At 43.4% G+C, this 25,461-nt stretch overlaps 1 protein-coding gene across 1 annotated transcript in view; it reads right to left on the reverse strand.

Moving 5' to 3' along the window:
• Nucleotides 1-25,461, reverse strand: part of ARHGAP18 (Rho GTPase activating protein 18) — a 965,702-nt gene that overhangs the window by 104,936 nt on the left and 835,305 nt on the right. Inside the window, exon 11 of the mRNA XM_044064446.1 lies at nt 12,559-12,765. Coding sequence (XP_043920381.1) covers nt 12,559-12,765 — 207 coding nt within the window. The remainder of the gene's footprint in view (nt 1-12,558; nt 12,766-25,461) is intronic.

Here is a 25,461-nt window from a genome sequence, read left to right on the forward strand (position 1 = left end):
AAGTAATTGAAAAGGTATCCAAAAGCCAAGACAGGAGAAACAGCAAAGGGTTTAGGGGACTCCATCTGAAGGAGCTCATAATACCTTTTTTGAATGTCATAAACCTAAGAACAGTCTTATTTAAAAAAATTCCATCATACAAGAAATAGTGTCTCCAAAGGAAAATTCTTCAGAGTAGAGTCTGGGTTAACACAGTCTTCTTCCTCACAGCCATAATGCAAGGGAGAATGGATCTGAGAGGAAATATGCCAAAGACTCTTCCCCAGCATCCAAGTCCTCTTTAGAGGAATCCTGCTCTCTGTACCTCTTGAGTGGGGTAGATGACCACGGGAGAGAAGGTACAGAAACTCATCGTGGATGCCTGAAGGCCATCAATGCATTAAATAACCACTGGGTAAAATCCTGCCATTCACTATGGGGATGCTTAGGATCAGGGGAAATGTGTTTTTTTTTGTTTTTTTGTCTGAGGGAAGGCTGCCCTAAACACCATAGGAGGTTCAGACCCTTACCTACATTCAACTAACATAGTGGGAATCTCTTACCCAACAAGTACCTGTGGAATCCTCGTCAGACCATCTGAAATGATCAGCCAACGTTCCCCCTCAACATCCAGAAAGGATGCCTGCAGAACCCCTGAAGACATGTGAGAAGTCAGATTCATGCCAGCCTCTAATATGGTCGCAGCAGGAGAATCCGATGTAACAACTGGGCAATCCTCTGGGCCTTCACCAACCTCGAGAGAGATGTCTGGGGAGGTGGAACAACAGCTGAATCAGACCTGACTCTTTTTGAGGTGGCTGACCTTCAGGATGGGAAGACTCTGCCACAGCACCCTGAGCCAACAATTTAAGATGTTGGTTCTCCAGGTAAATGTACAAGGAGGAGAGATGACTGTGTGTGGTCTTAAGAAAAATGCTTGGCAGACTGAACACTTCATATGTTCATGAGAAGCACCCAAACAGAAGAGACACTGCTTGTGACAATCCTTATAATGAATCTGCCTCTCACACTGTCATTTTCCCTTTCTGTATTACATGTAAACAAACAAAAAGTAGAAGAAGATACCCTCAAAGCAGCACTTAATCTGAAACATGGCATGATAGCAAGCACAGAAGGAGAGTTCAGGCCGATGATCAATAATGGCGTTCGGACTGCTGGCAAAGAGGTTCTGAGATACATACATCTGCATGTTACCTTTATGCCCTACACCTTGAAAGGAGCATACACATGAGGTATGATGTCTATAAAATCCTAAGACTTTGGTATACTGGCTGCTACCCTTGGCAAGGAATCCCTTTAGTAAAGAATACTGAAACAGTGATATGAAGGACATCTACCTTTCCAGCATTAAAATTAGACATATAGTAATTTCTGAATGAATGGAGATACACTTCATAGAGGGCTAAATGTGTATGGTTGTAATTATTTCTTGGAATGCATTCCTATGTAAACGTCATTATCTCTGTTAGCATACATTTCAGATGGATGCAGTTGAACGTGCTGAATGCAGTTGAACGTGCTGATTAATACAGGTCGGTTTATGTTACACATACTTCAGAAGACATAAATGTCTTAAACACATAGTTGGGATATGTGATGACTCATGATGGTTATAACAAAAGTATAGTGCCTATTATACATATGCAAGTAAATTTTATATTAACTTTAATTATCATGTCTACGATATTGGACACATATATTTATTAGCTTGAGGTTATATGTGAAGCATTAATGATGCACGCCAATCAGTAAAATTCCATTATGCAAGACTTACTGATAATTACTTGCAAGAAACAGGTTTAACATCATCAGTTTTATTTAGTGTTACAGTCCTATTAAAAAAATTGGGAAAATGGGTTTCTTACTCCCGTTTTAAAAATATCTTGTAGTTGGATTTCACCCCTTGATCAGCTGTGTTCTTTTAAAGTCTCTGCACTTTAGATAAAGAGATAGTTCTATGATAGGTGTAATTTCTTCTCTCAGTACTTTCCAGAGTGCTGAAGAAAGTGTACCACTGCCTGGCATAGGCATGTTTGCTCCACCTAAGGCAGCCTAAATGAAATAAGTTGTGACCACTGTCACATTGTTGAGTGGACAGCAAAATGAAAAGGTTCCCTATTAAATCGAAGAAAGTTTAGTTTGTCGAAATGCTAAACATCGACAGCTAAACTCTGAGATAGCAAAACTGTGAATGGCCGCCTAAGCAAATTTTTTCTCACTGAAATTAATTAACCCACTTAAATAGGATTTAATGGTTTTTGTGATATCCGTTGGCCAAGCGCTTAGCTGGCTGTTCACAGTTTTGTTGTTTCGGAGTTTAACTATTGATGTTTTGCATTTTGACTAGCTAAACTTTCATCGATATAATAGGGAAGCAATTGAAAAGACATTAGAAAATGAATATATGATAGAGAAAAATACAGAAAGTATATTAAATACAATGCATGGGTATATGTAGCAATAACTAGAACAAGAAGTTCATTCAAATGAAAACTCCTTCCTTCTCACATCTCATTGCAACATCAGACATTTACTTTCTGTAAAATATTATCACATTTGTAGTCAATGACAAATAATGTAAAATTGGACAGACTAATGATCACACTGTTAGCAAGAGTGACAACAGTTGTTTAAAAAAAACAACAGAATGGTATCACAACATGTGATTAAATATGTATTCAGACATCCCTTTTTAAAAGTATCATTTAAGTGGATTCAAACCATGCATAACATGTACTTTATCTTTAAGCTCACTACATGTACACTTTGTGCCACAGAGAAAGTTATTTGTCAGGTCTATTTTCTTCACTGAGTACTATCTAGAGTGCTAACAGCCAAACAGTGCCGCCAAGCTGGTTTGTGCTACGTAAGGCAGGCTAAAATAAAATTTTCACTTTTTTTCTTAAGCTGTGAAAGTAACTTTTGCACAGTCAAGTGGCGTGCAAATTAGCACAGCTGGTAATGCATTACAGTGATGCGTTCCACCTTCTGACATCTCATTGCCACATCAGTAAAACCATGTATGTCTCACAATATTGAAACTTTAGTATGTCATGTGAATGAAGAAGGGCACAAGGAACAGCATAAATGCTTTTATTGTTTACACAGCACATACAAATCATATTTACATCATTTCAAATGACTTATCTCTCTTGTCACTTTTAGTCAGTACTGACCTTACTTGAGTTCCCCCACTGACACATTCATAAAACAAAATAAGTGTTGAAAAAGATTATTAACTCCCTCAGTGAAATGATATGACTACAGATTTTGATCCCTGCATCACCTGTACTGTTTGTCTAAGCTGAATACCCTTACACAGTATGCCAGAGAGATAGGAGCATAATATCTTTATTCACTCAGTACTGTTCAACCTGCTGAGTAAAGTGTAACAATCACAGGATCATAGGAGATTACTGGACTATCAACCCAGAGATCATTTCAAGCCTAGCCATATCATCACAATGTAATGCAATAGAAATGTTAATTAATACCCAAAATTGCATTTAGTAATGACTGCCCATGTCAAGGAGGGTTGTAGGCATTATTCCACCACAAGAATTTATAGTACCCCATTCAGTCATCCAGGTTCCTTTTGAACAGTGTCATAGAGGTACTCTGCTTTAGAAGAATAGGCAGCCTATTCCAAAGATGCAACAGTTGCTGGGAGATAAATCTGTCCCTCCAGCATGTCTTACTTAAGTTGTAGGCCAAATTTACGTCCCTGGAATGGGTGATCTAGTTCCGTTTGATTTACAGATATGCAGTAAGTTCATTTAGGTCTAGGGCTGAGATTGCTCTGTAAACAAGACATAAGTCTCCCCTGTGAAGTCTATATGATACAGAGTAAAGTGACAAGGATTTTAGTTGGCCTCCGTATGGCATGTGCTGGAGAAAAATCCAGGGGTTGTTTGAGATTTGAACCCAGGATCTCACACTCTCAGCGAGAATCATACCTCTAGACCAACAAGGGTGGGAGTTTGGCGTAGTCTTCATTGTGTTATTGATGCCAGTCCAAATAAAATTTGCCAGTTTTCAACTTGGGCAGTGAAATGCAGTTCAATGCTATTGAATGGTGTCAGTCAACAGTGCATAATACCAAATGGCACACAAATGATTCAAGAAAAATTAACAAAACATATTGTAGATCAAGTACTTTACATACACATTTTACATGTTTAACCAAATATGTTAGGTTGCAACAGGGAGCTGTATAGATTTGAACCCTCAAACAGGAGTAAAGAAAAAAATATTTCACAGTATTTCTCAGTGTTGCCACTAACAAAGACATATATATTAGCAAGGTAAAAAAGATCTTAGATGTAATGATAATGTCACATTATCAAGTCACATTGAAAATGCAACAGAAACAAGTTATGAAAGCTGTCTTTTCACATTTGACAGTGAACATCTGAATATTGCAAACATTTAGCATAGGCATGTAAACAAAGACTGCAAACACTGCAGGTGCATCTCTTTCTTTCTCTCTGGTGTCTCATTTCATTATATATACTTTAATACTAGTAAGTTTATCTCCGTTTTATTAACATATGTTTTCTTTACCAATGCTTAAAAGCCTACCTTTAATATAAACAATATTTCTTACTAAGGGGAAGTAACTCTGATCATTAAATCCAGCATTTGAATGTTAGATCTGTTGATCTCCTAAATCACTCAATGTACTTTCAGACTTTTTGTCAAGTCTCTTCTCCCTGCCACATCCTCAGTAGGTGTTTATCAAAGAAGATAGACTGTGATAGTTTATTGTTCTTGCAGTCAGACTAATCAAAGGCACATGCAAGCCATTAACAGGAAACTCTGCTCAATGCTCATTCTTGCATTGCTAGGGCATGTGCATGGAATCATGTCGCTCCTTACACCATGTTTACATTAGTGCAACTTTTGGTATTCAGAAATTCTAATGATCTAATACCTCACTTGCAACTCACAGGGCACACAGGGCTGACTCTACACTGTGTAAAGGCAGTTGTGTAGCTAATGCCCTTGTATCAAACTACAGCAACTGTTCTGAAACACAAAGCTTGATACTGTAAAAAAAAAAAAAAAAAAAAAAAAAAAAGACTTTGGGAGATGCAACTATTTTCTTTGGTGCTGTATTGTCAAGGTATGCTGCTACATCTTACATAATTCTTTTAGCTTAACATTACAAGGTGAATTGCAATGAATGCTGAAAAGTAGTTTTATTTTCTTACATTTTTTTCTTTTATCCCTTTCATTTGCCACAGTCATGTCTCTACTTCTACAATTATGCTACTGAAGGCTACATGAGAAATTAGTTTATATGTCATGTTTGCACACGTATTTCAGATGACTGTATTTTAAGTATGTAGGAAGGTCTGGCATTTTTATCTTTGTTAGCAGGGAAATAAAAAAGAAAAAGTAATGTTCATGTATTTCTACCAAACTGAACTCCAGAGTAGTGGATGTGGCACTTACTACTGTTTGGCCTCACTTTTCTAATGCTACAGTTATAATTATTACTGTTAATGCTGCAATGTACTTCAGAGTTACACCTGTGTTATCTCCATTAGAAAAAAGAATTATAAGATCTGTACTGATACTTGAGTGTTACATATAATTCATGTTTTGCGTGTGGAAGAACTTGAGTGTAGTCATAGTGAGCACTTATAATGTTTAAATTGTTTGTGTGCATGTTGGGTGCATGTAGTCACACTTAACAGAGCTAATAGACATCCTGTCTAAGTATTTTATATTTGATTTGTTTGCGTCTGTTTGCTGTTTCATCTCATATAGGGATATGGGACCCAAGAAGAAGTCTGCACCCCATAATCCCCCATATAGTGATGCAGAAAATGAGGTTATTATCCAGGCCTTACATCATCATGCAGCTTTTATGTTAGGTAGAGGTAGAGGTGACCATTCTGCCAAAAAAAAGGATATAGCAACAAGTGATCAATGACATTAATCCTGTCAGATGGAATGGAAGAACATGCTCCCAAATATGACACCGGGAAAATGGCACGATAACCTCTGCCTGCTGTAGGGCTAATTCAAATTGCCCTTGAACAGGTGGCTATGGGAAGGTGGTCCTGTTACTGAACCACCACTAACTAAAACTGAGGATATCCTGACCATTGTCAGAGATCCAGATACTCGACAGAGGGTTCTACAATAATCCTTGATGTATGGTGGAATTGGGGATGACAGACCCAGAATGTCACAAGAGACCTTCCAGGTATGTAAAAAAACAAGTATCATTGTTATATCTTTATATGTATATAGCCAAGATGTCTCATTTATTATATATATATATATATATATATATATATATATATATATATATATATATATAACACAAAAATCCAAGTTAGGAAGGAGCTATCACCACTCAGTCGTTGATGTAAGTGATGTAAACAAAGTTACCCCAACAGCTTGTACAGAAATGCAGTTCAATGCTCTAATGCAAATAGCAAATAGAGACTGGATCCTTCAGATAGTCCGTGTCGGCAAAATAGCTTGAAGCTCTTCCGTCAGCTGACATCACACTGTAGAAACAGAGACCTATCTGCTCCAAACTGCTGGTCGACCAGCAGTTTGGAGCAGATAGGTCTCTGTTTCTTCAGTGTGATGTCAGCTGACGGGAAGAGCTTCAAGCTATTTTTGCCGATACGGACTATCTGAAGGATCCAGTCTCTTATTTGCTATTTGCATTAGAGCATTGAACTGCATTTCTGTACAAGCTGTTGGGGTAACTTTGTTTACATCACTTACATCAACGACTGAGTGGTGATAGCTCCTTCCTAACTTGGATTTTTGTGTTTTATACGTAATTTGCGTTCTTGGGTGTTTTGTGACATATATATATATATATATATATATACACACACACACACACACACACACACACACACACATATATATTTTTTTTTTTAGACATAGATATAGATATGTATATTGAGAGCTAGTGACAACTGTGAGACAGACTGCAGTCATACAGACATATTGGTGTTTGCTTTGGATTTGGAGGGAAATCCAGCTATTCACTAACTTTTTTGATGAGAACATTTTTAATCTTCACTTCTGAAGGGGACTGTTCTCTTTTACTTGTTTAATTTGCATTCTGAAACTTAACAGATTTCTTTTACATCCATTCCTCACAGAGGCACTTCTGGGTTGCAGGCTGCTATCCCACCTGTACGTGGTATGCATACACTTGTTTATTGTTAATACTGTACATAAGGTACATTCAGGTATATGCAAGAGTAATATTTATGTAGCTTTAGCTATAATGAAAATATGTGATCAATTTTATTATCCATTCTTCATTTTGCTGTGCTTACTGCTCATTATCATAGATGATCCTGAGAGTGGCACTGTAGAACTCCTACCACCTGATGTTACCGTATTGGTAGCCTCTGATGTTGATGGTGAGTATGAAGATGCACAATCTGTGGGTGCAGAAGGTCAGTCTGACACTGAGTTTGTGACTCTAACATCTCCCGTCCATGTTTTGGACAGAGTCAGTACACTTATGCATATCCAAGACAAAAAGACCTGAGTATGCATAGGCATAACTAGGACAGAGAGGCTTCAGTTATAGGACAGGCTGAGTGTGACACAGTTGATCAGGCTAGTATGGTTACCTATTTGCAGAGCTGGTTGCTTCTCCCAGTAGCCATCATGAGGGCATGATGTCACACAGGAGAGTTGGTGCTCAGAGAAGGCCAGCTGTCCACTCTCCTCCTGAAGCTGGTGTGTCATTAGGTGCCACCAGATGTATGTGTAAGGCTGTAGTGGGCTTTAGTGGAGGCACAAGCAAATTCCACCTGGGCCTCGGAAGAGACAGTGAGAATACTAAATGTTGGGCATTTTGATGAGTACCTCCCTGAACCATGTGGGCAACTCCTTAGACAGGTTGAACAACACAATGGATCGCAGTTTCTGTGAAGGAACATCTGTTGAGGGAGGGTGGGCATCTAAGTGGCTAGAGAGCTGCTACATCTTCTGCTATTAGTAGATGTGGCCATGCAAGACCCCATGTCTGCAGTGGCACTACTGCCACTGCTAAGTCAGCGATTGCATTGTCCACTCCCAGATGTGGTAGGTCATGGGGACGTGATTCTGGCCATAGTTGTGAAGAAATCTCATTAAGCAGACATTGCACACATTCTCAAATAGCACCGCAACTTTTAGCCAGGGCAGAAGAAGCAGCAGTGCAAGTCATGACGGAGGTGGTTCTCGTGGTTGTGGGTGACAATGCTGAACTAATTACTCTGCCATGCTTGGCTCACACCTATCCAAGATGCCATGACATAGTGCCAGCACAGTGCTTGATCGTGTTCATGTAGAAGCGCACATATACACGTACTGAAAATAAAATTCACTTGCCCATACCAATTCACAAATGCAAACTACCTAAACAATACTGTTGAGTGCTATATATCTGTTGGTACTGGCCCTGAACACTGTGCACTCTGGAAGATGCATATGTTTCTTACTTGCAGGCACATAATTTTTTTGGTGTCATTATTGTCTCCCACTGTGTGCAAATGATGATGACTGTGTACTGCCCTTTGCATAAGTATTTGTGACTTATAGTTGTGTTTATGTCCAATGCACACAGCAGATAGCTAAAACTTACTAATTCACAAGACTGGATTTATGAGTATGCACTGCAGAGGAAAACTTGTTGAGTTCTTGTTCCTTCTCATTTGTGAATGACTGCTTCTATAATTGTTGAACTGCATTACATTTCAGTTAGTACTGTCATTATAGCAGTGGAAGCATTAGGTACCTCAGTCTTGCTTCTCAGTATAGTTGTGCAAATGAGGGTATAATTGACCTGTTCCATGTTTTATAGATGGTGGTCAAAAATGCTTGATGTACACTATTTTTTCTAATATGCAGCTGTATGTTGCAAAAGTCTTACAGAGGAGATATTACTGACATAACTATGCACCTCAGACAAATGCTCTGCTTATGGGCATATACACATTTCCATATGAAAGTAATCAGTTATATAACTTTTTTCTTTACAGTTTCCACACTTACCTGGTCATTACTACAGTTACAAATCATGTCCTTAGGGGCTGTCCATGTCTGATGATATCAGAACACAGTCATTATGTGGTTAAGTAAAGGTTGTGGAGTCTGACAAGCATCAGCTTTCTTGTTTGTATGTGTGTGGGATCTTAGGGTTTGACCTAAGCAGTGATTGTGTATGCTGTCCTTTGCCTCTTTGCCAGAGCCAGGTCATACTCTGCACATCTCCATCTGCCAGTACCATCTGCAGCTGGTGGTTCTCTCTCAGACTCTTCATCTGTACCTGTTGCTGGTGCTGCTGCTGGCCCTGCCTGTGATCATTAAAACTGTGGTCCTGCCCCTTGCTGTCCTTGTTTAAGCTGTTCCCTGAGAATTATATTGTGTAACATGGCACATACTGTAAACATTTCGGCAGATGTTCCAAGGATGTACTGCAGTGCACCTTCTGATGTGTCTAAACACTGGAACGTCGATTTAAGCAAACCAAGCACATGATCTATGATATTCTTAGTTTGAGTGTGGGCCTTGTTGTAGCTTTACCCATTAGGGTTTTGTGCATTTCTCATGGGTGTCATGAGCCAATGCTCCAGTGCATATCCTGCATCCCCCACTAGATGACCTTGTGGAATGTCACCCCTAGCAAACTTGGTGTACAGCAAGTGTGCCATATGTATGTGTCGTAGAAACTGTCTGGGTTACCTGCACAGACACTGCAGATGATCCCTTGGGCATTACAGATATCCTGACAGTTTGTAGCGTGGAAACATTTTCTGTTGATGCACCTCCTTCTGTGCTCGCCAGGTAGGGTTTTTATTTCTGAATCTATGGCCCCCAAACATATCAGGGAAGTATTCTACTTCATAGAATTTCTCCATGGTTCTTGCTGTCTCCTGTGGGGTTCATGGCATGTAGCAGCATTGCATTTAAAAACTAATGTAATATTTTAGATGGTGATGCCTGTGACACCCCTAATATATCTCATCTGGGTCTTTGGAAAGTAACAGTGGCTAGTATACATAATGATAAACATAACTTGGTTTCCACTGGGACGGGTTCTCCATGATTTCCCTGAGGTCTGAGGTGGGGGGGGGGGGCAGAAGTTGCATATTTCTTCCAGTGTTTCCCCATCCACTCTGTATCTCTCAACAATTTCTGTTTCATACAATTCATAAAAGTCAAATTAGGGTCTAAACACCCTTCTTCTTGCTGGAGGTCTGGCAGCAGCAGAAGCAGCACCCCGATTTGAAGCTTGTTGCACATACAGCATAATAACTTCAGCATGTTTTTTTTTCTAAGTGTAGCTATGTCTGTATTCCAAAGGGTTTTGGTGTACATAGCAAAAGCCTACACTGAGTTTACAGGACTGCTTTATAGCTTCCTGAACTGATCCACCATGTTGGATTGGTTAATTAGCATGTACTTTGGCTCTTTATGCTTTCATTAGCATATTTTGCCATTCCCCTTTGTTTGATAGCTCTACACATAGTGTAGAGCTGCTTAATTAATACCAACTAACTAAGTAGCTGTGCTGCCAACACAATCATCACTCTTCTTGTAGCTGTTAAGTAATCTGCCCAATGTCCTCCACAATACATAAAATGTTAGCTTATTACTTCATTACTCCCCACTTTTCTAAATAATTATACATTCCTTCCATTGTCTTACTCTTCCCAGACGTCACCTTCATTACCACCTGCACTGTTTTCATACCGTATAAAATCTTCATGTCATGCTTTTGTGATACATTCCACTACTGACAGATCTCTTACTTCCCTCGTCTCTTCCCCCATCTCTCCCTTTCACCCTTCCACAGTCCCATTGTAAGCTTCACTATCCTTAATTTTACCCTGTCTTCCTTTTAACACACCTATTCTGAGACCTTTCTTCACCATGGCAGTGTTCTTCAAACTGGTCTTAAGTAACATCATTTATGATACCAGTTATGGCAGATGATCAAAACAAATACGAATAGCAGTGCAACACGTACATTATGATAATGAACTTGTATATCAAGTATTGACACTGGAAAATACACTGAATAGCAAATACAGTACCAGTAAACTTGGGCTTGGATTTAGAAACAGGAAAACAGCTTGACAAAGGCTTTTACTGCTCCATTACACTCTGTATGAATTGACTGTTATGACTCAGAGAGAGATGACCTAATAGCACCTTCATGAATAACTAACTAGCTAGTTTGACAAGCAAAATTGTCAACCCACCATGCTTGTTAAGTTACTATCGTCAACAACTTGGCGTGCACGTGACGATGATAAGCCAAAAGTGACTCTGGCTGTGCTGTTCAATAAACGGGCATCTGCTCTACCTCATTTTAATTTACAAATAGACTTGTTTTGACCTTGTTGACTAGGACATACAGCATGACAGTGGGTTTGGCAAGGTGTAAAAGGTTGTGTGTGTCAACTACCTTGCATTCCCTATGGCCCTATAATTCCTATGATCCTGCGACATAAAATAAATGAGTGCACTATAATTACACAGGGCATCTACATGACAAATATATCCACCACTACATGCACTATGTGCATTACACAGACAGACTTCAATCTGTATACAGCAAACGGGGTGGCTGATGACTTTAAAGTAACACAATGCTGCAGTGATGGACTGAATGAATGGGGCTATCTGAAATAGGGTGAAGTCCTATTTAAGGCCACTAAGGTAATAAGGGGCTATGGGGTATAAGAAAAACTGAAATACTAAAATTTGAACTGTATAGATCCCAGATTGGACCATAACAGGTCTGCTCAGCATTATTCTGAGGTGCATTCAAGTTATTATGTCTGGACATACTAACAGACTGAGTTAAAAAATAGAAAAGTAGGCCCAACTCCTATTAACAACCCATCAAATTACTTAACTGCTAGATTTGTTAAAAAAAGGAGTCCTGGTCATTAAGGTACATATCATCAGTTTTTGGCCTCATAGTTTAATAGGGCTCAGGTGAAAAATAGGGCAAATTCTAAGTTATCTGATATCTGTTCATTAATAGGTCAGTGATAGCAAACCAATGACTGTCACTGTTACTAAATACTAACCATCGTTAATACTCATTTAAAAAGGGAAAACGAAATGTCAACATTTTATTGTGCTTTCCAGTATACAGATTGCCATTTAAAAAGTTTACAATCATGTGTTTCTTTGCCCCTACTGATGTATATCTGCCAGGCTACATTAATGAGTGCATTAATATAAAACTATGGTAGCTAAAACTGCTGGCTTTTACTTTTGTACCACTGCAAAAATGCTTTGCCCTGATAGCTGAGAGATACCTTGCAGTCACTGTATATCAGTATTTTATACATTTTCTCATAGCAGTTCCTTTAATCTTTAACAAGTGTCCTTCTGCTGTAACATTTGCTCCCAGTTGCTTTTTTAGTCACATTCATCCTCTGATAAGTAGACTGTTATCCTTTTCACAATCTGCATGTTATTATCATGAAACAACATTTAACTTACTCTGAAAAACAGAGTTCAAATTTAGTGTAAAGCTTTTTAATGTCTACAACTTACTGTCCACAGAAGTTGTTGGTATTTTATAAGAAATCTCATGATGCCGGCTGTTCCTGTTGCCAAAGCAAATTCCTTCTGTTCACTAGCTTTTGTACGAAGTCCTTTAAACAAGAAGAGGTTGGGTGCCATCACCATGGCAACATTGTTGAGGGTCATTTTATTTTTGTCTCTGTAGTCTATAACTCTTTGCAGAAATTCAAGCAGGGCCTGCAAAAAAGTCACATTTTGTTAGTCAGCTGAAATGAATATAAGTAAGTTTTCTTGGTGCTGGCACAGGATTTTATGCGTACAGTTAAAACATAGCATGTGAATACAATACCAAATTAACACAGCTGAAATCTTTGCATGACTGTGCTAACAAGCCTAGCTCCACTTAAATCTTAACTCTCTTCAGATTTAAAGGAAAAACAGCAACCTATTTTTTTTTGTTAAACAACTTTATTTAATTATCACTTGTGACATAGGCAAATTTACATTTATACAAAAGTAATGAAACCGCGTTAATAAATTAACATTTAATATTAACAAACATTATAGTTCTAAAATAAAAAAAAACTTCAATGACTATAGGAAAAACAGATGAGGCAGGAATGTGTTTTAGTGTTTTCATTCTTTATTGTGCAAGAACTTCATCAGAAACTAAATAAAAGGTAGTACAAACACAATATATAAACAGTAAGCAAGAAGCAACAGCCATAAAACTGGAAATATCCTATAGGAGCCCTGAGAATGAAATAATTATTAGTGTCACAAGAAAATAAAATACAGTGGGACGGACCAAAGTCAGCCAGCGCAGAGCACACTTTAAATTCAAATTTTCATTTAACCCTGGGGCAGTCTCTGCATTCAGCAAGAGCTGCCACTTTAACTCTCTCAGTTCTAAAAAAGTGTTACAATCTCCAAAGAAAACATTAAGCTGTTCAAGTACTAAAAACTTAAACAAGGTGAAATCTTTACATGAAACACTATATTCTGCCAAAGTGTTATTCATATCTCTGTCTCTCCTAGAGATATGAACCTGTATGAATGACTCAATGTGGCAGAAATCTCAGAAGACAAAAAAGATGATTTCCTTACACATAGTTTTCCTTTAGTAAGAAGTATAATGTGATCAGAACTACAGAAAAAGAATGCCCTGAACATCATCTTTGCTCTAAACTCTACCATGTTTGGCTTAAGATCAAGCTATGACTCATAACAAGGGTAAGACCCAGGACATGCACAAGCTGGGTCAAAAAAAACCCAAAGAACCCGACACTGCTACATTATCAGGCAGGACAGGTGATTCTGGATATCCAACAATGCACCCCACTTGGAGCTGGTCCGCACCAGGCACAGGATAACACCGTCAAAAGGCTGTAGTTTTTGATACTGGACCCATAGCCGGCCTTAGGCATAGGCCAACTAGGCGGCTGCCTAGGGCGCTACTGTAGCAGAGGTGCTTTTTCAGTATTTATTTGTTGTAGGTAGATAAGAATGGGGACACCAGTTGGTGTGGTGGGGGCACCGTGGACCCCTTTTGCCTAGGGCACCAGTTGACCTAAGGCTGCTCCTGAATGGACCAGCTCAATACTGAGTAATGCAAATGATGAGATGTCAAGCCTGAAATCCATTAGATACTGACTAATTTGAGTTTCAGGTTTTAACAGGTCCATATGTTCCATACCAAGTTGGAAAATACAGTCTAAAGAGTGCCCACATTTTCAGATAGCAGTGGTAACTACTTGAGCAAAGTCAAAATTCTCTAAATGACTAAGAAGTGTCATAGAAAGTTCATAGATCCCATCATGGACCTAAGACTAAAAGCATGTAGATCAGCCACCTTAGACAGTCATGCATCAGGTCGATAAGGAGACCCAAGAACTCTTGCAGAAAAGTTCTTATATAACCAAGTGAACGGAATAACGGGAAAAATCTAGAATAAACTCCTGCTCTGATTACATGGTTGAAGGAGACAGTCTTCACTCAGGACAACTCCAAGGATGAAGGAAAGTAAATGGCCATCCCTTCATTGACCGTTCGTTGTCTGGGGCCTTTAATGGCACAGAAATCTGGAGGAATACAAAAAGCTAAGTTTTGTCTTGGGTTTTCATCCAATTAAGTCTCAATGATAAATGCTAAGTTAACCTAATGAAAATAAGACATGATGCCCATCTTATTCTAGACTGAACTGGCATTAATGTTTGAGCCCTACAAGGGGCTTGGAGAGGCACAAGATTGGTCAGTTGATGAAAGATAATGGTTCAACACCTGTGGTATTCTGACAAGGTGTCTCCATTGGGCTTCACCCTCATGCAGTGCTGAAAGATCCTTCCTCCAAAACAAAACTCCAGCTCAAGGCATGCATAAAAAAATGCCCACTCTAAGGTATAATAATATATACCAATAATTAATATATATAACAATAATTAATGTATCTAAGACAGATCCTGGCATCACCAGGCAGAGGGTTAAAAGGATGAACAGACAACTGAAGATCTCCTACCCAACTGAGTGAAAAAGTACCAAACAGAATTATAGTCTAGCCCAGCACGATGAAACACAGACAAGGTGTCTGCCTGTGCCACCAGTGATGGGAGTTTGAAAATGGACTTTGTTTATGGATATGGCTGCATGATTCAGGAAAAAAATCTATCACTGGTGAAGAGTGCATGGAGAATGGGAGGGAGAATGAGAACTGCTGTTTGTGCAACCACTGATGGAAACAAGGAGCTTCACAGCTCAGTAATTTCTGAAGCGGTAGTGACAGATATACAAACATCATTGCCCTTTGTCCCTACTAGTAGGGGTCATGACTAGCTGTTGACATAGAATGATGGCTCCTGGTATCCAGGGTATGCCTCACTATACAGTGCTTGCTCTATGGTTCTAGGATATCTACCATAAGGTCAATTTCTAAGACATTTGGAGGGCCCTTCTGGTAAATAAGCAAGTCCATTATTGTCCGGTTCAGCTATGGAGGTGCATGAAGAGAGTGGTTTGGACACATGGCTTAGTTTGACAGAAGCCATCACTGGTTCTGATAATGAGTAGGAAAAAATAAATGCTTGAGTAAAATTAAATAAACAAAACACAAAAACAAATAAACACAGCAGCCCTTGCATCATGTCCATATTTTCCACTGTCTGGGGAAGTATTACAAAGGACCACAACTATTCTTACCAGCCTGTCCACAACATGCAATCATGTACTGGGCTTCAGCTGACTTCAAGGAAAGGTTGTTACTCTGTGGGCTTGTCTGTCAGATCCCTTCACAAAGTACAGTTGTGTACACTTACCATAGATGTAGATGTTTGAGTGTATTCACTGTTGCAGTCATCACATTTGGGTTATCTCCCTGCAGGTAGCCCTCAGCCGGCCTGAATACCAGAGTCTTCGGATTTCTGTGTCGGATGCTGTCTCTTCTTCTATGACATCAGGTCGTCAGGGGTATAAAACATGCAGCTGATGCCATTACATCCGTTTTCCTTGCCCCAGATGTCAGGTTTCCCCACAATAGGAAGCAATTATATGGTATGGTAAATCCCCATCAAAAAGCAAATACACAAGAAAAAATAAATATGCCAAACAAGAAGGAAAGCTAGAGCCAAGAAAAGTCAGGGGGCTGGAGGGAGGGTAACTAGGACTGCAACAGTGAATACACTCAAACATCTACATTTATGGTAAGTGTACAAAACTGTACTATGTTCTTCGTGTTTCACTGTTGCAGTCATCACACTTGGGTTGATTCCCAAAGCTAAGGAAGGGAGGAGGAAGTTAAAGAGCATTAGGGCCAGCTATTAAGCCCTGCAAGACTGCAGTGGCAAATCCAGCTCTGGGTTTAGAAAAGATAGGCATGTGGTAATGCTTGGTGAAGGTATGTACAGAGCTCCAAGTAGCAGCTTCTAGGATGTCCCTGGTAGGGACTCCTCTGAGAAAAGCCGCAGAGATAGATGCAGCCCTGGTAGAATGTGATCTTATCCCCTTGTGGGGTAGGTTTCCCATGGTGCTTGTAGCAGAAATGAATGCAATGGGCTATCCACTTGGAAATGGTTTGCTTTGAAATGGCCTTCCCCTCTGCCCCTGCAGCAAAGCCAACTAGCAGCTGTTCAGATTTTCTGAGAGGCTTAGTCCTGTCCAAATAAAATCTAAGTAGTCTGTGCACGTGCAGAGAGTGTAGTGCTCATTCCCCTTTGTTTTGTGGATTAGGGAAAAAAGTAGGCAAATGAATGGACTGATTTAGGGCCACATTAGACACCACCTTGGGCATAAAGGAAGGATTAGTTCTGAGGGAAACACTGTCTGCATGGAAAATAATGAAGGGTTCCACTTCCATGAGTGCCTGTAATTCAGACACTCTTCTTGCTGAAGCGATGGCTAAAAGGAAGGCTGTTTTCCAAAAAAGGAATTTCAACTCTGCTGTTGCAGCTGGCTCAAAGGGGGGGGGGGTTGAGCTTTTCCAATACAAAGTTAAGGTGCCAGGCTGGAGTTGTAGCTCTCCTGGGGTGTCTTAAATTTTTGGCCCATTTAAGGAATTGTTTTAACAAGGGGTGAGAGAAGAGGGGTGGCTCATTATTATAATGTGCTGAAATGGCAGAGGCATGAATTTTAATTGACGAGAAGGATAGGCCCTTGTGGAGCATTTCTGTTACGTACTGTAGAATATGAGGTAAGCTGGGCACCATTGTGCCCATCCCCAGAGCCTGGCTCCAGGAACAGTATCTTTTCCACTTTTCAGCATACGATTTCCTAGTACCAGGCCTCCTTTCCTCCAGAATGACATCCAGCACCTGCTTACTGAGGATGCTAGAGGAGAGCTCAAGGAATTAGCCAGGCTGTAAGGTTCAGGGTTTGAAGCTGAGGGTGCAGAATCTGGCCTGCCTGCTGGGACAGCAGGGAAAGGGTCTGAGGCAGGTGCCATGGTTGTAACAGTGTCAGACTGTGCAAGAAAGGGTACCAGTGCTGGCGTGGCCAGTCTGGTGCAACCAGTATTGTCCTAGGCTTGTCCTGTTTGATCTTTAGTAGAAACTTTGAGAGGAGTGGCAGGGGGGAAAGGCATAAACAGAGAGGCTTTCCCAGGTAAAGGACAGGGCATCCACTTTCCAAGCTTGACTGTGGGGAGTTCTTCTGCAGAATTTTTTCAATTGGCAGTTCTGAGGGAGGCAAAACCTCTGGAGTCCCCCATTTGTTCCTCAAGAGGTTGAATATTTTGGGTTCGAGTTTCCATTTGTGTGTGTCCATGAGATTTCTGCTTAAGTCGTCTGCCAGTGAATTTAGTTTGCTTGGCAGGAATTGAGCTTGTAAGTGTATTTGATAGCTCAAGGCTGTGTTCCAAAGAGCCATGGCTAGTCTGCAGAGAGGGTACGAGTGGGTTCCCCCTGCTTATTTATGTACTACATAACTGTGGTGTTGTCTGTCTTTACCAATAGTTGCCCTGGAAGAATATGGTCTTTGAAGGCTGTGAGAGCATTCTGTACAGCTAACATTTCTTTTTGACTTGATATGCAGGTACATCTGTCTCGGATTTCATTTGCCCTGAATGCACTGCCCTTTCACGTGAGCCCCCCATGCATAGTCTGATGCGCCTGTTGTTAGGGTTTGGGTGGCAGGGATTAGAGTGAAAGGGAGTCCCATGTTGTGGTAGCAGGCCTCTTCCCACCAAAAGAACTCTTGTCTTCATACAAGGAATGATAGAAATCATTGTTTCCAGGTCCTGAGAATGTTGGCACCATAGGCTTTTTAGATACCATTGGATTTTCCTCATATGCAGTCTTGCATATGGAATTAGTAGAATCCAAGAGGCCATAAACCCCAGGGCTTGCAGTATTTTCCTTGTTGATAGCTGGGGTTGAGTGGCCAATAGTTTGAAGTAGGTTGTCAAACTTTTTTCCCAGGAGTGAGGAATGCCATCTGGGAAGTTGTGTTCAAGCTTGCTCCCAGGAATACAATCTGTTGGCAGGGTACTAGGTGATATTTCTTTTCATTGATGTTGTACCCCAGTGAGGTTAGAAGTTTCTTTACAAATACCAGGTGTTGTAATAGCAAGTCCTGGCTTTCTGCCTGAATCAGACAATCGTCCAAGTATGGGTAAATTTGAATATTTCTCTGCCTGCAAAATGCAATGGCTGGAGCTAGACACTTTGTGAATACCCTGGGTACAGTAGATACGCCAAAGGGAAGTGCAGGGGAACTGATATTGCATGGAGCCTGCCCTGGAGCATAGGCATTTCCTGCAAGATTCCCTTACTGGGATGTGCAGGTAAGCTTCCTTTAAGTCTAGGGTTGCCAACCAGGCATCCTTGGCTACCATAGGAAGAAGCTGTTGAAGAGTTAGCATTTTGAATTTTGGAACTACTAGAAAGATGTTGAGAATAGAGAGGTGCAGGATAGGATGCCAGGAGTTGTCTTTTCTGGGTACCAGAAAAAGTCTTGAATAAAAACCTTGTTCCCTTTGTTCTGCTGGGACAGGTTGAATAGCCCTGATACGGAGAAAAAGAGCTCAAGGAATGTTGGCCCTCTGCCCATTGATTTGGGGGTAGGACTGCCCAACCCTTTGGGGTTGGTAGTGTGTGGAAGTGGAATCTGTATCCTTGGGAGACTATGTTCAAAACCCATTTGTCCTGGGTAATGAGTTCTCAGTTTTTTGCATGCAGGGTGAGCTTTCCTCCTAAGGGAGCAGGTAGTAGAGCAGGGCTTGGAAGGGTTAAGTCAGTGTGCCATTTTTCCGCAGTGGGGTGGCTTACTACTCCCTGCTTTGGAAGTGGGAACCCCCCCACTGCTTAGGTCTGTGCGTAGCCTGAGAGTGTAGCCTAGGTGGTCTGCTGTTCCTGGGTTTGGACTGAGAAGGCCTGGAAGGGACTGGAAAGGACTTTGAAGGCCAATGCCTACTGAATCTAGGAGGCTGTACTTGTAGGAAATCTTTAACAGTTTGCATAGATTTAGCTTTTTCCTCCATCCTTTTGAGAACTTCTTCTGCTTTGTTGTCAAAAAGGCGGTCTTGGTTTAAGGGAGCATCCAGTAATTTAGCTATAACATGATCTGGCAAGTTTTGCTCCTTAAGCCAAGCATGCCTGCCTTCTAAGTACAGACCCAGTGACAGCAGCCCGGCAAGATGCTTCTAAAGCATCAAAACCACATTGCAAAGTATGTTTACCAACTTGTTCTGCAGAATGCATTAAATCTTGCAATTCTTTGTCTTCAGCACAGTCAGGAATCAACATCATTTTCTGTTTAAGTAGTCCCATAATATGCTGCTGATACTTTAACATATGAGACTGGCAATTTAAAGCCCTAATGGCCAAAGAAGCAGAAGTGTATACCTTCTTACCCCATCTGTCCAAGGCTCTAGAATCTCTATCAGAAGGGGTAGGATTTTTGGCAGCAGTAGCCTTAATGCCTTTTGGTCCTTGGGAAATGGTCTCTGGATCCGCAGAAGGATTCTTGAAGAGGAACTTGCGAGAGTCCGGTACTCTGTAGTACCTGTCAGTTTTCTGGGAGCTTGAGGTAAAGTGTCTTGGGTAAGGCTAGATTCCAGGAAGGCATCATCTACAATGTCCAGAACAGGAGGGATAGCTAAAGGCCTGTGTTGAGGCAGGAGTAAGAATTCCCTAAGTCTCTTTTTGGACTCAGAGTAATCTTGGCATCTGAAGTAGGAGATTCATTTGTCTGCAACCTGTGGGTTATGGATCCGATATCGGATCCGAACTGGCATGGTTTACCAGCTATGGATCCAAGCTCTCAGCTCCTCCCCTCACCCATAATGCCCTGCTCTACCCTCATGACCTCAGATCTCGTTTGCCGCGCATGGTGACCAGATTGTGTTTTTCAAAGCTCTCCAGCTAAGTGAAATTTTAGTCTTAAAAAAGCTTATTTTTGAAAGTTTAGTGTGAAAGTTGTGTGAAAGTGTAGGTTTCCCTTTTATATTATTATACTTTTAGTCTCTTAAAATTTATTTTTACTTATCCCTCCCCTCGCTGGTAGCGTAGTGTGTGTTTGGGCCTGTTGAGTGGTTTTTGTTACTTTACTTTAACTAGTTTTAGTAACCTTGTTTTTTGCTTTTGGGATGTCTGAGCAGCCCAAAGCTGTATTTTCTAAGTGCTCCGAGTGTGGCCATAAGCTTTCCCCAGCTGATGGCCACACTGGTGTTAGATGCCTGGGGGTTGAACACCTCACATCTGGATGTTCCATTTGTGCAGGGTTCAACCCCAGGGCAATGAAGGAGCGGAGGTCCAAGCTTGTCTTGGCGGGTCTTTTGCCGCCGGACTCGGCTCCGGCCTCCGCTACTTCGGGGGTAACCGTTTCCACGGTTGTCCCCTCTCCGGCTCCCCCTCCTCCTCCTGGGACTCAACCTCCCTGTAGTGGTTCGGAGGAGAGGGAAGCTAGGAAAAAGGACCAGAGGGAGAAGCACCATAAGCGGCGGGCCGAGACCTCTGTTTCGGCCCCGCCAGCCAAGCGGGCTTCTCCCCCGGCCTCCTTGTCTGCTGGCTCTCCCCCTCCTTGGCTCCGGTCTCCAGTGTGTTTTTCACCGGGACCTGAGGAGGAGGAGACCCGATCTCCGTCGAGGCTATCGAGGAGGCACTCAAGGCCTACCTCGGTAGCCTCGTCGAGATCAACTTATAGCCTGTCAGACGCTGATCTGGACCGGATGATGAGAAGGTTCATCCAGGCCCAGATGCAGATGGGAGTGCTCTTGCCTCCCCTCCCTCGGGGGGGAGCTCGACCCCTTTTTTCAAGCCAATTGCTCCTTCTCCGACCCGCTACCCGGGTTCGGAGCAGTTGGAGCCGAGCAGCTTCGGAGACGGCGGTGGGTCGGCGCCGATAGTACTGTACCGGATCCGACCCTGCCCTCGAGTGCATCGGATCCGACCTCTCGGAGCCTGGATCCGAGCTTTGGATCCGGGGGGATCAGTGCTCCTTCGGCGCCGTCTATATCGGAGCGCACTGTCCCTTCGGATCCGAGCGCTTCGGCGCCGGCTCCAATCCACTCCTCGGATCCGAGGGGGAGCCGATTGTCGGATCCTTTGGTCGAGGTCGGCTCCCCTTCGGCTTTTGATGTAGTGGAGAGGGCCCTGTTGAGGGTCTCCGGACCCCCGGCACTTGCTTCGGCTCCGTCCCGCGCTCCCTCTGCACTGGGTCAGGCTTCCACCATCCGGCCCTTGGGACAGCCCGCTCCTGTGCCCCAAGCTGTTCCCCTGGAACAGGTTACTGTTTGCGAGGAGTCCTCTGACAGCCCCCAGAGGATGTTCCTCGCAAGCATATGTGCAAAAGGAGGCACATTGACTCCCCCGAGTCTCTCACGGAAGACACGGATTTGGAGGAAGGGGAAGGCTCCCCACGGTCACCCCCCCGAGGATGTCTCATTTGGAGACATCATGGAAATGCTCCGCATAAGGGGGGGGTCTGCCCAAGTCTTCCTCGGACGAGTCCGTGTTCTTGGAGGCATTTGAAGCAGGCACTTCTACCTCTTGGGTGTCCGCTCGTGCCGACCCCCTGGTGGACCACATTACCACCAGGGCGTGGAAGGAACCGGACACCGTGGAGCCAATCCCTAAAAGGCCGACGATTCCCAGTCCCCGGCTGACCGTGCCCATTGGAGTAAGGGGCCTCCGGTAGATGCCATGTTGACGGCGGCCACCAAGAGGAACTTGCTCAGGAGAGTCCTCAGTCCATCCCGAGCAAGGAGTCTCGGATGATGGACCGCTTGGGAAGCGGATGTTTAGTTCAGCGACCTTCTCGGTAAGGGCTGAACTATCTGGCACATGTGATTAGGATGCAGCGATCTTATTAAAGAATACGCTGCATCCCCCAGAGTCCATGTCGGAGGAGGACAAAGTGCTGCACTCCACCCGCATGGCCACTCTCAGGTCCGTTACCAATACCTCTATGCGGCTACTCTCCCATGCTATGGAAGGCGCCGCTAGAGCCGCAGGGGCAGGTCTAGTTACTAGACGTCAGGCTGGGCTCCGTCATTGCGATTTCTCAGAGCCCTTCAAAGCGTCATTTGCGAATGCCCCCTTCGATGGTTCTGCCCTCTTTGGCAAAACTGTTCGCGACACTTTGACCCAGAGCGAGAAGGACAGGAAGACGCTGTCTGCCGTCGGAATCCGCTTCTCTGCACCCCAGAGGCCCTATTCTAGGAACCAAAAGGGTCAGAAGAAGATGTGGTTCCGGAAGTCTCAGCAATCCCAGCCTGCTCCGGACAACCAGTCCTTCCGTGGCAGAGGAGGACAGGGAGGACGCCGCCCTAGAGGCAGAGGGGCTCCCAGGAACTTTGGGTCCAGAGAACCCTTCTCTGAATGGCCCGCGCAGCAACCCTGAGGGGTTGCCCGGCTGCTCCACTCTGGAGGCAGTCGGGGACGTTCGGAGCACCTAGCGGCATGGGAGTCCATAACATCAGACCGCTGGGTTCTCCAGATCATATCCAGAGGATACCGTATCCCCTTTCTTCACTTGCCAAAATTGAAGACCCTCCCCGACATTCCACCCGGTCAGTGGGAGGCCGCTTTGGCAGAAATTGGCCATCTGCTAAAGAAGAGCCATCCAGCCCGTCCCCCCAGACCAGATCGGATCAGGGTTCTACTCCAGGTGCTTTTTAGTGCCAAAAAAGACGGGGGATCTAAGACCAATTTTAGACCTTTCTCTCTTGAACCTGGCAGTTCCCAAGGAAAAGTTCCGAATGGTCACTCTGCAGTCTATTCTCCCCCTTCTGGGAGAAAATCACTGGATGTGCTCCATAGACCTCAAGGATGCGTACTACCATATACTAATGGACAGGCGCTCCAGGAGGTTTCTCCGCTTCCGGCTGGGAGCCAGTCACTACCAGTTCCGGGTCCTTCCCTTTGGTCTCACCACAGCTCCCAGGGTGTTCACCAAAGTATTAGCAGTGGTAGCGGCCCACCTGAGGCTTCAGGGGGTACAGGTCTTTCCCTACCTGGATGACTGGCTCTTTACTGCCCCAACAAGGCATCTACTACTATTGGCGCGAGACTCCTTTCTCCATCTTGCTCCCCATCTGGGCATCACTATAAACACAAAAAAATCCAACCTAGCACCCACGCAGTTCATAGATTTTATAGGTGCCAGGTTAGACACAAAGAGTTTAAAAGCCTTCCTCACTGCGGACAGAGTTCAAAATCTGCAACTCCAGGTGTGGGCCATTCTCCACTCAAGCTCAGTTCCAGCGGAGTTGGTCCTGAGGGCTCTAGGGTCCATGGCGGCTGCTATAGCACTTCTTCCTCTCGCCAGGTTCAATATGCGCTTCCTCCAGTGGACACTCCTAGTACAGTGGTCGTATCTTGCTCTTCCTATGCATCATCCCATTGCGATCAGCAAGGCTTGCAAGCGGTCCCTCCTGTGGTGGCTTCACTCTCCAGATCTCCACGGAGGCCGCCCATTTTGTGCTTCTCCCCCTCTCGCCACGGTGACCACGGACGCCTCCCGCCTCGGGTGGGGGGGGGGCATTTTGCAGGCCGGACCGTCCAAGGCACGTGGAACGATTCAGAGACCTTACTGCATATCAACGTTCTAGAGATGAGAGCAGTGCTCTTAGCGTTGCTAGCACTTCAGGCCTTTCTTCCCTTGGGAACAATTGCGATTCAATCGGACAACATGTCGGTTGTCTGGTATATCAACAAGCAGGGAGGAACCAGGTCTTACCCTCTTTGTCGAGAAGCCATGAGAGTTTGGGAATGGGCAATCTCCACCAATCGCTTTCTCATAGCAACGCACATTCCGGGTCGGTCCAACATCCTGGCGGACAAGCTCAGTTGCACCATTCTCACCCCTTACGAGTGGTCTCTCAATACTCAAGTAGCGGAACGCATATTCGCACGGTGGGGAACTCCTTGCTATCTTTTTGCCTCTCCCTCAAACACCAAGTGTGACAGTTTTTTCGCTCTGATACCTCCTCCCGGAGGTTCCCCAAGAGACGCTCTGGTGCATGCTTGGCCACCCGGTCTTCTTTATGCTTATCCCCCCTTGCCTCTGATGCTCCAAGTTCTTCAGAAAGCCTCTCGGTTGGGGTGCAGAATGATTCTCATTGCTCCGTTTTGGCCTCGACAGATCTGGTTCCCCTTCCTAAGGTCTCACTCTGTGAATCCTCCTTGGATTCTAGATCCCATTCCGGATCTGATATCTCATCCATCCCGCTTATCTCCTCCGAACCTGGACAACCTGAAGCTGACCGCTTGGCTGCTCCAGTTCCACTCTTGATCAGGACTCCCGGTATTTCGTCCCCCGTTAAGGCGATCCTGGTGGCAGCTCATAAGCCATCCACTAGGAAAGTCTACCGCAGCAAGTGGAAACGGTTTTCATTGTGGGCGGAGCGGCAAGGCCTAAACCCCTTCACAGTTCCTCTCCCTTTGGTGCTTGATTTCTTAACCACTCTTTTTAACGATGGTGCCAGCAGTTCCACGGTCAAAGTACAACTTGCGGCAATTTCACATTATCACATTGGTCATGACTCCAATCCACTGATGTCGGCCAAGTTGTGTAAGATTTTCCTTAAAGGTACTTTTCTTCTCAGGCCCCCTGTAAAACAAGCGGTTCCTCCTTGGGACCTCTCCTTAGTTCTCCAGGCCTTGACGGCCCCCCCTTCGAACCGGCGGCTACGGTAGATTTGAAATTCTTGTCGTTCAAGACTGCCTTCTTAGTAGCCATTACTTCGGCCAAGAGAGTTTCAGAGCTTCAAGCATTATCAGCTAAACCTCCTTACTTGGTCTTTCATCCGGACCGTGTTTACCTCAGGACCAACCCATCCTTTCTTCCTAAGGTAGCTTCTGAAGCAAACATTAATCAATCCATTAACCTCCCTGTCTTCTTTCCTAAATATGAAAACAAAGGTGAATACAAGCTTCACTCCTTAGATGTTCACAGGCAACTTAGATTTTTATCTAAACAGGACGGCTGGTCATAGGCAATCCGACC

The sequence above is a fragment of the Protopterus annectens genome, chromosome 1.part0 (assembly GCF_019279795.1).
Source record: "Protopterus annectens isolate FY-2018-M chromosome 1.part0, PAN1.0, whole genome shotgun sequence".
NCBI classification, from domain to species: Eukaryota; Metazoa; Chordata; order Ceratodontiformes; family Protopteridae; genus Protopterus; species Protopterus annectens.